The sequence below is a fragment of the Pelmatolapia mariae genome, linkage group LG16_19 (genome assembly GCF_036321145.2).
Source record: "Pelmatolapia mariae isolate MD_Pm_ZW linkage group LG16_19, Pm_UMD_F_2, whole genome shotgun sequence".
NCBI classification, from domain to species: Eukaryota; Metazoa; Chordata; class Actinopteri; order Cichliformes; family Cichlidae; genus Pelmatolapia; species Pelmatolapia mariae.
Window position 1 is genome coordinate 571,397 of NC_086241.1, and position 14,635 is coordinate 586,031.

General features: G+C 39.4%; 1 protein-coding gene across 1 annotated transcript; it reads left to right on the top strand.

The window, feature by feature from the left end:
- The first annotated feature begins 1,208 nt into the window (after positions 1 to 1,208).
- LOC134644425 (heat shock 70 kDa protein 12A-like) lies at positions 1,209 to 12,699 on the top strand. Its single transcript, XM_063497472.1, has 5 exons — positions 1,209 to 1,478; positions 6,034 to 6,042; positions 11,095 to 11,319; positions 11,391 to 11,562; positions 11,678 to 12,699. The coding sequence occupies exons 1-5, from the start codon at positions 1,209 to 1,211 to the stop codon at positions 12,697 to 12,699; spliced, it is 1,698 nt and encodes a 565-aa protein (XP_063353542.1).
- Positions 12,700 to 14,635: the final 1,936 nt, after the last annotated feature.

Genomic DNA, 14,635 nt, shown 5'->3' on the forward strand with positions numbered 1-14,635 from the left:
TAGCAAATACAAAGGTGTTCTTCTGGCCCCAGGTTTAAACTGTAGGACATAAATAAGGATGGAGGAACATAAGGTTTAATGTCATAACAGGCGTCAGTCACACACTAAAAGTTAGTGTGTAGCACTTCGAATGCACAGATGTCAACATTTTATTGCCACTAGGTTTTTATATTGTTATTAATATATTTCTATACTGTTGATCATTGGTTTTTCCTCATATGGATATACTTGATCCTACATTATTACTACAGTTTCTGGTCTATTATTACTTGGTTACATGAATGTAATATTACCCAGCTGTAGTTTTACTAGGACATTATTTATGTAACAATAATACCATGCTGTTGTCCAAATTATTTGCTTCTTGTTTCCACTTTATCACTGCACTATTACCACATTATTACTGATCTGTAATAGAAAAGGCTACAAAGGCAGTAAGGGGAGTCCGACTGCACTGAGAGGCCGAGCTGGTCTGGCCCATCAAGTCTTATCCAGATTCTCACTGACACAGAATAATACACAAGTAAATTATAGGACTTTACTTCAGTGAATGGTAATTCAGACAGTAATACAAAGTAGAAGAAAGAAGGACTCTGGCTCCAGACCTGAAGCACTCCCAAACACAAGAACAGAACACATGATATAGCATGTTCTCAGTCAGAACATGCTATATCATGTTTAGGTGGAAGCTAGCGAGCTAACTTCCTGCTAACTTCTAACTCTGTTAAATATAATAAATCCTGTTTTCATGGATGTTAAACTTAATTGTCAGAGTGCAGTATCTTTGTTTTTCATTATTTTACACATTTTATAATAACAGTACACAATATCAGCTGAGTCTGTAAGTCGAGCTTTCGTCACTATGAGCCCTCCACCAGATCTATTTTGGTCCTGTTTGGCACTAAATATTGTTTGTTGTGAATCATCAACAGCACAGTGAAACCACAAATGCACCATTAAAGACACTGAAGGATGAAGAGATGCTCTCGTATGAATTTTCACAGCAAATAAAAAGAAATTTCAGTTTTACACATTCGTTTGCCGTTTTATACAAAGACAAACTTGAAAGAAATGAGTGAAGAAAAACAAAGTGAAACAAGAACAGGGGGCGGGGCTTACAGGAAGAAAAACAATAAATCCACAGTGACTGTTGCTCTTCGGCATTCTGACTGTTCTCCTCTCCTTCACTTGTTGGACCAGTTTCTACAATGTATGACTTTATCATAGCCATAGACTTTGGCACTGCATACAGTGGATATGCCTTCAGTTTGACACCCAAAGGGGCAGAAATAGATCCCATCATGAGGAAGTGGGGTAAAGAACTCGGACTGGACACTGTAAAGAATCCAACCTGCATTCTGTTCAATGAAGACAAAGAATTTATCAAGTTTGGTTATGAAGCTAAAAACGCATATGTCAGGATGCGAGGAGAAGAAGCAAAGAAAAGCTACTTCTTTGAAAACTTCAAGATGGCAATTGTAATATTTAAAGAAATTAGTTTACTGCTGAACTGTATATAACCATCATCCTTAACATTACATTAATTATCATTTCATCAAAGTGTTTATTGAAGCTGCTGGCATTATGTTATAAGTTATATTATAGGGGTTATCATAATCAAATATTAACATGTTTATTACAGGTGCAGTTATAACTACTTTAAAATGATTGAGTTAATATATATATATCATAAGTCAGAGCCTGAGTATATGGTTACAGTAAAATAGTAGCTGAGCAAAGGCCTGAATGTATTCAGCTTCTTGTGGTATTTGAGTTTGCTTAGTTACAGGTGACGAAAGGATGTCCAGTCCATGGGGACCTCAAAGGCCTGAGATCTTCACCATATTTGGATGGATGGGGAACTTCTGTGTCTGCAGTTATCTCTTAAAATACATGAATGTTCTGTACATGCAAATTATGTGCTTGTAAACGCAAGAAGGGGCGTTACAATACCCTGATGGGATAAAAGCAATCTAGAGTGTATTTTGGGCAGAGATGTACAACTGATGTTTTGCAGTTTGCACCTCTCCACGCTGCGTGCATTCATTAAAATCAATTGTTTGAACGACCTCTTCTGGACTATCATTGTTTTACTCTCATCCTCAATTTCGAACCCGTAACATTTGGTGCATTGGCCGAGGGTTGAGGGGGAGAAAGTTGGAGGTTGAGACTGAGAGGGTCCAAGGTGCTCAAACAGCCAGACACGAGTCAGTGGTCGAAGTGAGTGGACATAAGCCGGCTTATTCAAAGGTAAGGCACTACCTGTTGAATTATTTCCAAACAGTGCTGAATTGGTTCTGACAAAATTGAAAGTCTACTCACTGAAAATTACTGGTAAAGGTCTGTTTTGATTTTGGTGAAAATCTCATGAGAATTGAAGTTGAAGTAATGATAATGTAAGGTTAAGTGACAGTACTGATTAAAGGAAATGCAGTTGGACTGCTAAGGAAAGAGAATTTAAAGTAGTTGGACTACTGAATAGGAATAGGTAAAAGTAACGGAAATAGGAAAAGGACAAGTTAAAGTAGTTGGACTACTGAATTTAGGATATAGGTCATTTGAAATCTGTATATGGTCATACAGTTATAATTGAATATAAAGCTGGGCTTGGACATCAATACAGTCGGTTTTGTGGTTTCATAGGATGTCTTTAAAATACAAGTAAATTTCTGTAGAACGGAACTGTGGGAAGTTCTAAGAAAGTGCATTGTTCGGAGGTGACGCTCCCAATTTCCTGAGGACGCTCAGGATTTTCCGTTGGACGGGATAGTTCGATTGGCAATCGTGGACAACTGAGGACGGTCCAAAATAGCTACTGATTGGATCAGTTGACCGTTTGGAACGGTGTTTGCACTTTTTTTGGGTAGTAAAGGTTGGACCTTGGGCGTTGGACGCTTTTAAATTGATGTAGGAACTTTAGCAATTAGACCAGACACAGGTTGGACCTGATACTGGGTTATTGACAATAAAAAACTTGGAGTTTATCCCTTGGAGGGTTAATTAAAATTTTGTCTAAATTCTGTAGGTTATGCACTTTAAGGCCTTGTAAATATTATTTCTTTTATCAGACGTCTCTGTGTTATAATTTCTACTTATAATTTCTATGTTTGTATATATGCTCTGTCTGCCACGGGCACTGCAGCAAGCTGGTTATTTTGAGAGTGTGTGTGTGTCTATGTAAATGAGGTGCCTGTGACTTTTTACAGTGACATTTCCTGTTTACTAATGAGTGGCTAATGACTGACTGCAGAGCCTGGGTTAAGGATGACTTGTATTGGTGTTTTAAGGGAAGAATTGCTTTTATTTCTACTTTGTTGGCATTACGGTTGTTAGATACGATGACTACCTTATGATACATGTAGAATTGGAGTATGGGTTTTGCTTTAACACGTCCTTGAACGACGTAATACTTGTTGAAAGTAATAGGATTTGTGTTTTATTGACTCTTTGTACTGACACCGTGTTTTTTGACTAACATTTTATAACAGTTTGTGTAAATACACATGTTGGATTCAGGGTATTGTGTAGTTGAATATACATGGACAGGAGGTGTTTATGATGTAACCTGTCGATGTCACGCTGTGGTTTCAGATATTCATTACGGCTTTTTAGTAACTTCAGTAATAAGGCGATCAGAAGAAGCATTATTAGATTTTGCATGTAGTAGTATTGTTATATTTCGGGCCCTGGAATTATACTGTAGGCAGGATAGAAATCTAAATCCCACTGATGCGGATTGAAAACACATAAGTATATGCACTTAGTACACCCACTCAAGAAATGATTGTGTGACTGATGCTACAAAACTGACCTAAAGAATGGTGATGTGTGTGGATAATGTTAGTTGTCCTGATGTGTGAAAGAGCGCTATTAAAATGTGTGTGAGTGAAATGAAGGCATATTGCTTTTAAATAAAGATTTAGTAGAATTACTGATTATTTGTAGACTGTGAAATTAAAAAAAAAGTCTCTGCAGAAGCTGTAGAAACAGGAAACCGTGTGTGTGTCTGGGACAGGAAATGCATGCCCATAAAAGGGAAGCTCACAGTGACAAGTGTGCACCCAGAGTAGAGAGAGAGATTTAACTATGGGCAGATGAAGCAAAAAGGGAGGTTTTAAGATAAACAATGAATATGATACTAATTATATGCTTTAGTGTGCCAATACAGGTGGACTCTCTCAACTTTGCAACCTTGAGTTCAGCAGCAGAAAAGTAGATTAAAAGAATTGGGAGAAAATAAGCCAGTCTTTGGCTTGAAATTGTGCAGCTTGAGCTCTCACTTTGTCCTTGACCCCGAGAAGAAACGCAAAGGACAGTCAATTTCCTGATGAAGACCGATAGAACATCGTGGACGTGAAGAAGTAACGGAAGCTAAAAGACAGTGCAGGCGAAAGCAGTAACACTGACAACGACTGATGAGTCCAGCAGCATGGAAGAAAGCACGTGATGCAACATGCCTGCTGGTGAAGAACAGCGTGATATGTCTGCTTGAAGGCACTGACTGTCATATTTGCCAAGCTTGGAGCAATCTTGGAAGAAAAGACTGAAAAGATGAATGGAGAAGAAAACACAGCAAATGAAAATAAGACTGAAGGAAGAGGAAATACTGAAAGATCAAAACAGAGAAGAAACACACTGTGTTTGCTGGAGCTCTGAAGCCCGAACAGGACACTGTGAATGGAAAAGGACCAGTGAGAGATGAAGTTGGACGAGTTTGACTGCGAGAAGATAGGAGATGATTGGATTGACATTGAACCCTGAACTCGGGATAGTTTAGGGATGTCCACCACATCACAACAAAGAGGTAAACAATACAAAAGGTAAAGATAATCAAAATAACTGACAATTATATTAATGAATAGAAAACACACATATACAAATTGTTACATGTGAGATTATTTTTGAAACGAATCAGAAGTGAGATAGTTTGAATGTAGAGCTCAGTGAAAAGATGCATAAATTAAATATGAATACATAAGGATGCAATGAAGAAGCAGCTTACACTCACGCAATGAAGAAACTGCTTACACTTAATTAAGATGATCACCTGGCATGCAATGAAGAAAACAGTTTACACTGCATTTACATGACCACATAACGCAAGGAAGAACACGCTTACATACATGACATAATTGGTATTTTGACTAGAGAAAGAGAAATGGGTGGTTTAGTGGGTCGTTTAGGCACCCGTGATAATAATGCAAATGTCTTAGTTTGTTATTTTTAGGAGCAAAGCAGACCCGGACCAACTCTCCAGATCCAGCAGTTGGAAGAAAATTGTAGGTTAACGCCAATGGATATGTTAAGGCAAGTTTCTGGTTGAATTGTTCACAGAATCATGTGTCCATGAACCTGGAAAACAGGCCCTAGCTCCCGGCTGAAGATTAGGAGTGCTTATTTAAGGTGGGAAATTAAAATAGAGGGTTAGTAATTCGGGGAAAGAAAAAACTGACTGCTTAACTGGAGAATTGGGAAGGAGTTTGAAAGACTGCGAAGCCATAGATGCATAAATAACACACACAAACAGAAAATGCATTAACTCTAAAAAGACAAGCTCATGAAGTTTAATGCATAGAGACATTGAATAAACCTGGTTAAGAACATAAGCATATGCAATGAAGATCTGCTTGCTGCTTGTATGAGTGAGAGAATGGTGTGAATGGTTAATAAAATTGATGGAAAGATTTAAAAAGATGGAAAAAACACAAGAAAAGTATTAAAGCAGTTTTAAAAGGGTGACTTAGGAGCGCTGTTGCACTGATTGATAAAAACAAGTGATTAGTATAGAAAGAAAATGAAAATAATTGAATAATGTGATGAGGTTTAAACATGTATTTATCTTGTGACTGAGTATGAAAATTAGTTGGAGAGCTAATGTGAGTGATGACAGAGGAGCTTGCTGTGTGTGTGTGATTGAGGCCTTGAGGAAAGGAAGCAAAGTAGACTGTTACGAGGTGAAAATTTGATTAAGAGGTTTATAAATTAGTGTTGACACATTGTTATAACGTGTTTATATATTAGGTTGAATGTGAGTTTGGTAAAGTGCTTAAAGGGGGATATTGTGTACGAAACGGTGTAGCTTTTTACGTTTTGGGTGTGTTCTATGGCTGAAATTTAAGATTGTTGAAGATTTTTGAGGTTGTTGTTTTATTTTTAAAGAGGGAGTTTTAATAAACATGGACATGTTTAAGGGGTTTTGTAACAGTGCACTTATAAAGAAAAAACCTGCCAGGTGATTTTGTTTTGTACTTTGATGAGCTAATACTCAGCTCTCTTTTTTTTTTTCTCATTTTTGTCCTAAGCAGGCCTGCAAAAGACAACAATGAATAACGGCGCCGACAATAGTCTCAGGAGAACAAAAAGTAAGGTGACCTTTTCCGAATTACAATGGGTCAGATTGTGGGTCCCTGTCTAAGAGGATTGCAGCGAGCCAATCCAGTCTAAAAGTATAAAGAACTATTTTCCTAGAAACGAGTAAAAAAGAAAATAAATGATTATATAAATACACTGAGTTTGCTGAAAGTGGAAAATCTGATTATTGGTGCGGAAGTGTACCAATACCCGATGTTAATGCGTGTGAGTGAATGTGTGGGTGAATGGACGGACCAGGAAGACCATAGGTTGGACCGACTGGACACTGACAAAAGACTGGACTAAGGTTGGACACATGACTGATAATTGTTATGTTTTAAGTTTTGTTTTATAACACAGGTTGGATGATAAGTGGAGAAAGTGAGTATAAAAGGTGATGTTCTGGTTAACACACAGGCTTTTGTTTATAGGACGTTTCAAGGATGCAGGCTGTGGATGGAGCCAAGAAGGGATTTTGACATGATGATTAATTTGATTTCATTCCTTAAACACAGGTTTGAAGGCTTGGAGCATCTATACCTAATATGATATGATTAACCTTTTCTTTTAATTCCCTAACCTGAGTGAAGGATTTTGAGTTTGTAACACATGAGATGTGTCACAAAAAGGGGGGGAGTTACAGGATTTAATGTTTAAGTTGAAATGGGTTTTAGGATTACTTGATGACGTTCGGGGTTTTTGATAATTTAGGTATGGTAAAACTGAGGCAGAAAGTGTTATTTTCAGGTTATTTTTGATTTCTAGAATAAGAGGTTATAATTTAGGCGTGCACATACAGATATGTTAAAGGAAAATTGTATATATGTGATTAGCTACATGAAATGTGCTCTTTTAGGGTTACTAAGCAAATGTCTACGTGACCTTTACCTAACAACCTTTGTGATGATAAACTTGTTTACCGACTTGCTTTCTTGTAGAACATACAGACTTAGGAAAGGGGAACCTCAGCTCTGAGTTTTGAGAATAACTCTGTTAAGTTGACAGGAAACACGTCGGAATAGCCATATAGGGCAAATGTATTAGAGCTTGTAATTAAATGTGGGACTTGAAAAGAGGAAGAAAATTTGGTACAGGACGTACTTGAGATGATCAGATGAGAGAAGGAGAAGGTCAGGAATAGTTTAAAGTAAGATTGAGAAATTAAATGGGGTAAAAGGGGGTGTAGCTTCAGGGCAGTTCACAGCCCGGCGTAAACGCAAGGTGCTGTCACACAGCTTAAGTTATTTGGTTGATTTATTTTATGACAAAATAATAAGGAAATATTAAAAATATACAACACGTTGAGGAGATCTCTTTTGTTATATTTTAGTGTTTAACATGGAAGATGCCTCTCTGGAGCTTCTCTCCTGATGCTACCCCACCAAAAGACGCTTATCCATAGAGACCATGTCAGCTCCCAAACAGACAACAACAAACCAAGACTAGCAATAAACAATCTAAACATAAATAATAACAAATAAAGAACAATACAGAATAAAAATTTGAACCGAAGAATAAAATAGTGAAATGTGGATTATTAAATATTAAGTATTTCTCTTCAAAAGTCTCTGTTAGCTGACGCCAAGCGGTTGCAGCAGATGGCTGCCCGTACCTGAGCATGGTTCTGCCGGAGGTTTCTTCCTGTTAAAAGGGAGTTTTTCCTTCACACTGTTGCCAAGGTGCTTGCTCAGTAGGGGGTCACAAGATTGTTGGGTTTTTATTTGTATATATGAAATATTTTAAGGTGTATGGGCTCATTATGTTGTTTTATGTACTTTAATAATGAAGGCTGGCTTGTAGAGCAAGGCCACCTTTTACTCACAAACAAGTGCTCAGCCAGGCTGAAAATCAGGAAGCTTTAGTGCACAAGGCATATTAATAAATATAGACACAAAAAGAGGAACTCCCCATATAAACAACATTCAAAATGTGTGAAGTATAAAGTACCGAAATAACACTATATAAGTCACAGCTGATGATTCTAATGTTAGAGAGCTCTTGCAACTGGCGTCTGAGCTGTGCAGAGGTCGCTCTTAAGACAGGTACTTATGTAGGTTAACATAAGGTTGAGTCCAACAGAAGCAAGGCACAGCATGCAGCAGGGGTTGCCAAAATAATATAGGAAACAGCACATGTAGGGAGAGAACACTCACTAAAAGTTCTGACTAACATAGTGTGGTGGCTTATGTGAACTTGCAGGCGTTCACTATGACATCATTAGCACAACAGAGACTGAGTAAAGTTTTAGATGCTCGAAATCTGACACTTACTAATGAAGAAATAAATATGGCAGATTTAATGGGATTAGGAGGACCTAATTATTGTACTAAGACAGCAGAACTTGAAGGGAGAGTCAGGGAAGATTTAAAAGCAGGACCTGTTGGGATTGGGGATTTAGAGATTCTTTTATTGCTATGATATAATGTGCGTTATGATGACTGCATTAATAATAGGTTGTACAGTATAATTTTAATAGTATTGAATATGTTTGTGATAACAGTGATGTCTCTATTTACAGGTTGAGTTTATTTCATACACAAAGCATAACTGTGCTTGTTTAGAGTTGATGTTCCGTCCAAAGGGTTTTAAGCTTCACGGGTGAGAGTGTCCAGGTGATACATGTTGAGGGAAGATGAGAACATAGTAGGTTAATTGCATGCACGCTTACAAACACACATGATTTAAATATAGGCCAGGCCGAAGGCCTGGACTTTATGTAGCTTTTAAATTTACAGCTCCTAACTTGCAGGAATGGCGTGGAGTGTAATGAATGAATGCAAAACATGCTTACAGACACAAGCATGACATACATTTATTTTGGAGGGTAAAGGTGGAATACATGGTGCTTTGTTTCTGCTTAGCCAGTACTGAGGTAAAAGGTGTTAAAGATACATATGCAATAAGTGAACAGGAAATGTGTGAGGGTGAGCCGGGTGAAACAAAATGTTGTAGAAACTTGTCTAACTGGTATTAACAGTAACTTTGGCATGTTATGTATATGCTTGAAGCAAAAAGAGGAGTAAATGATGATAGAAAATTTTGAAGTGTGTTTTCTAGCGGACATGTAGGCTGACATAGGGATGGTGTATATTTTACCCGGGGTGTTTTTAAATAGAACTAAAAGCGTTGCTCACACACATAAAGAGTATTGAGATTAGGTAAAGTTAATATAATGGATAGAGCCCAGAACATGATATTGTCAACCAACTTTGAATAATTAAAGGAACATTAGATGAACACAGTAGGTTAGTAAGGTGTAGCAGAGAGAGGCTGTTTGTTTTTTATCCCTTACAGGAGAAGATTTCCACTAGAGAGGGACCCAGAAAAGGAGCAGAGACCACTTAAGCATGAAGTGTTTTCAAGTGGGAGCTGGTGTTTTATTACTGGACCACCTAGAGGACATGAGGTGGTTTTCTGATTTGCTGAGTCAGAGGACGGCTAGAGAGGGTCAGAGCGAAGGCAGTGGACCTGGGAATGGTGGTTTCGGGGCCCATGATGCCATTAATGGATGTAGAGGTGACAGAGTGGGTCGAGGAGTGACCCAAGGAAATGGTGTGGTGATGTCTCTGGAGAGACATCAAGAGAGGGAATTGTAATATTTAAAGAAATTAGTTTACTGCTGAACTGTATATAACCATCATCCTTAACATTACATTAATTATCATTTCATCAAAGTGTTTATTGAAGCTGCTGGCATTATGTTATAAGTTATATTATAGGGGTTATCATAATCAAATATTAACATGTTTATTACAGGTGCAGTTATAACTACTTTAAAATGATTGAGTTAATATATATATATCATAACTCAGAGCCTGAGTATATTGTTACAGTAAAATAGTAGCTGAGCAAAGGCCTGAATGTATTCAGCTTCTTGTGGTATTTGAGTTTGCTTAGTTACAGGTGACGAAAGGATGTCCAGTCCACGGGGACCTCAAAGGCCTGAGATCTTCACCATATTTGGATGGATGGGGAACTTCTGTGTCTGCAGTTATCTCTTAAAATACATGAATGTTCTGTACATGCAAATTATGTGCTTGTAAACGCAAGAAGGGGCGTTACAATACCCTGATGGGATAAAAGCAATCTAGAGTGTATTTTGGGCAGAGATGTACAACTGATGTTTTGCAGTTTGCACCTCTCCACGCTGCGTGCATTCATTAAAATCAATTGTTTGACCGACCTCTTCTGGACTATCATTGTTTTACTCTCATCCTCAATTTCGAACCCGTAACACGCTCTATGGAAAAGTAAGTAAAAATCACTGAACCTTAATATTCTGGTAAAGATTACACTCATGTGAATGAGACGGTTAAACATGTCTGTTATAAAAACTCCACTGAAGAGTCCATTCAGTCCACACAGAGACCGTCTGAGCTGAAAACACTGATTCAGCAGATAAATGTTAGAAAGCTGCATTAAAAGTTTTGTTAGTGCAGCAAGAAAAAAACTCACTGATGTGTTAACGTTTGAATTCAGCCTGCAGCGATACAGTAAAGGTCATTATAGGTTGTGTTATTCATACAAACGTCTGTGGAGATGAAACTTAATGAACCAGAGGAACAAACGGACTCATGAAGATCTCTAACGACCGTCTCACACTTTGAACTAATGAAGCCTGTCTGCTCTGTGGGACTTCAGATAAACATCTGTGTGTTTGTGACCTGACATTTGTCCACAAAGGTTTAAGGTTAATAACACTAAACTGATAACTGTGTGTATCCACACTACCATCACCTACAGAGAGTCAGCAGAAATGTGGAGATTACAGCTGCAAACAGGAAGTCAATGAAGGCCTTGAAGGTGTTCACAGAAGCTCTGAGATACCTGAAGGAGGACGCTCTGAAAACCATCACAGAGAGCAGAGAAGGGAGGACGTTCACGGCCTCTGACTTCACCTGGGTGCTGACTGTACCTGCCATCTGGAATCCTTCAGCAAAGCAGTTCATGAGAGAAGCTGCGACTCAGGTAACATCATTTATTAAGAGAGCTCTGAGATCCTAAAATGTTCAGAGGATTCAGTTTAATGTCACTTGCAGGCAGGAATTGTTAAAGAAGGAACTCAACACCACCTGATCATCGCACTGGAACCAGAGGCAGCCTCAGCCTGGTGTAAGAAGCTGCCAGCTGATGGCTTCATCACTCAGAACCATTGTGGAGGATCACTGGATCAGTGTCCAGGAACACAGTTCATAGTGGTGGACTGTGGAGGTACTGTATGTGACTCTGTTACACTCACAAACATTCATCCACAGACACGCTGGAAACATCTGACTGTGTCTGCTGCTGCAGGAAGTCAGCTTTCATCACTTCCTGTGTGTTTCAGGTGGAACCATCGACATCACAGTTCATGAAGTCCTGGATGGAGGAGCCCTGAAGGAGCTGCACAAGGCCTCAGGAAATGATTTGGGGGGACAAACTGTGGACAGGAAATTCAAAGAGTTCCTCAGAGAAATCTTCAGTGATGGTGTCTGGGATGAATTTGAAGAAAACTTTCCCAGTGAGGTTCAGAGGATAATGTATGATTTTATGTTTCTCAAACAGTTAGATGATGATGTTCAGATAGTGTGTCCATTTAATCTGGGAAAACTGGCTCAAAGATGGCAGGAAACAGAAAAGTTCTTTGAATCAGTGCGAGGTGCTTCCTGGGATGAAGGATCCATCAAAATCTCCAAAGAGAAACTGAGGTCTTTCTTTGCTGAGAGTCTGAAGGGCATCACTGACAGTCTCAAAGAAATCCTGAAGAAACATCTAAACATGGAGTATATTCTGTTAGTGGGGGGCTACGCTGAAAGCCAGATTCTACGGCAACATGTTATTGATCAGTTTGGTGATCAGTGTAAAGTCCTGTGTCCTTGTAAGCCCCAGGAAGCGATCCTGAGGGGAGCTGTGGAGTTTGGAAGAAACCCAGCAGTGGTGGCATCTCGAAAATCTGCCTTTACTTACGGGTTTGCTGTAGCTGAGAATTTTGACCCGTCCAAACATAGGGTAGACAAGAAGTTCATAGGATGTCGGGGGGAGGTTTGTTGTGATATTTTCAGGAAACTGGTGGAAGAAGGTGAAGATGTGGGCTGGAATGAAACCAGAGAGGTCATCTTAATTCCCTCAGAAGCAAATCAGACAAGTATGAAAATCAGTCTTTATCGTACAGAGAGGAAAAATCCAAAGTATGTGGATGAAGTGGGAGTGGAGGAAATTGGTTTGTTCCAGGTTGACATGCCTTATACTTCAATCAGTCAGAAAGTCAAACTACAGCTCAGGTTTGGCTCCACAGAGATGACATCCACAGCCGTTGATTTGGTTTCTGGGTTAAAGCGATCAGTAAAGCTTGACTTCATGACCAGATAATGAAAATGTTTACAGTTCAATTTTATTTATATAGCGCCAAATCACAAAAACAGTCGCCAAGTGGCTTTATATTGTAAGATAGACTCTACAATAATACATGCTGAATGATGGGAAACATCCAGAACGAAAGGTCACAGTGATATGTAGTGTAACAGAAAATGACACATACACATACACTCACATGCTCACATGTGAGTGTCTTATCTGTCACATGATTAATGAGATGTTTGTGTAACTACTGTTGTTAATAAAAGGACTGTGAGGGGAGGCTGGAGTTTGGAGTTGGCTGAGATTAGGTGAAGAGTTCACAACTCTAAGACCCTGACGACTCCCCTTGCAGCAAGTAAAAGACAAAAGCCCTGTGGTCATCTTGCTTTGTTTGCAGTGATTGGTCCATGAGTCAGCGGGGTCTATCGCTTTAAGACCCAACACTTTTTACCACAACACATCATGAATATGTGTATTTTGTAGTTTTGAGGATGTTTTAAGGACCTGTGTAATATTACAGAGTTGATGTGTTTGCTGTGGTTCTTGTAACATGAGGTCTTTGGTTCCTGTGTGTTCTCTGTTCCAGCGATGACTCTGAGCTTGGTTCTTGTATATTGCTACTGTCAGTCATAATCTCCTGTTTCTGTGTTCTCCTGTTCTCTGGCTGTCTTCTTCAGTTGTCTTCTTCAGAGGTTCTTCTTCAGAGGTTAGACATGTGTGTTTTGGTTGCTGCTGTGCCCTGTTTCCTTGTTCTTGTATCTAGATGGCTGTGTGCGGGTGTGTCAGCCAAGAGCCTGGCCACACCTGCGGAGGAAAATTACACACACCTGCAGTTCATCTGGCTCGTCGGGGGAGCTACATAGGAGCGTAGCGGAGAGCTCCTCGTCGCTGGATCGTACGCATGACTACCCGTCAGTTTCCCAGCTATAGTAAGTGTGAGTCTGCCACGACTGTGGGATTGTATTAACGGCTGCCTCTGTTGTTTTCCCCAGGAAGAGAGAGTGGAGCACAGGAGGGCAGTAGACACGAGTACAAGGGAACGGAGACGTGGCGCACGGGGGGAATGGATACTGCACGGGAGTCGGGAGCACACAGGGAATTATTATTGGATTATTGTCACTCACTGTGAATAAAAAACACACTGCATTCACCTCAAGAGTTCAGCGTTTGGGTCCTATTTTCCCCACATTCCCCACGCAGACCATGACATCAGTGTTTTAATGTAGGTCTGTTTTTTCCCTGTTTTACTTTGAAGGTCGGTTTTCTGTTGTTTCCTGTGTGAGCTTTGCTTCCTGTCTGTCCTCACTGATTGTTTTCACCTGTGTTTCACCTGTTGTCAGAGTGTCTCTGTAATCTTCACACTGTGTGCTCACTTCTCTATGGAGCGTTTGGAGTTATGTTGGTGTAGCAGCCCCACAGCCATTTGTTTTCTTCATCAGGATAAACAGGCTCATTCTCTGGACGTCATTTGAGCACCGTGAAAGTACAAAATAAGGAAAAACTGCTACTCACACAGTCCCTTTGAATTATACTGTAGCAATAAAGGAATAATAATGAGTTTAAATAAAGTCAGACAAATCCAAGCATAAGTACTCCTGAGATTAAATAAAATATCACATCCCTCGGTCTGTTTGCAAAGGGTGTAAAACTCCCGTGAACACTTAAACAGTTGGTCTCATGGAGTGCTGCTAGCTTAAATGACACATGTCTGAGCTAAAACTAGCACGTGGATTCATGCAGTGTAAATATAGAAAGAGAGAGTTTACAGACATCTCACGATGCAAACACACCAACATACCTCCCATTAGGAACAGAGTAACACTGAATTTATACCAAAGACTTAATGCAGCTTATTCCTGCACATGCCAGCATGTGCCTTACAGGTTACAGGACACGCCTCTCACGCTACTGCACACAGAACTCCAACAACTCCAGGAACAGTTTTTAT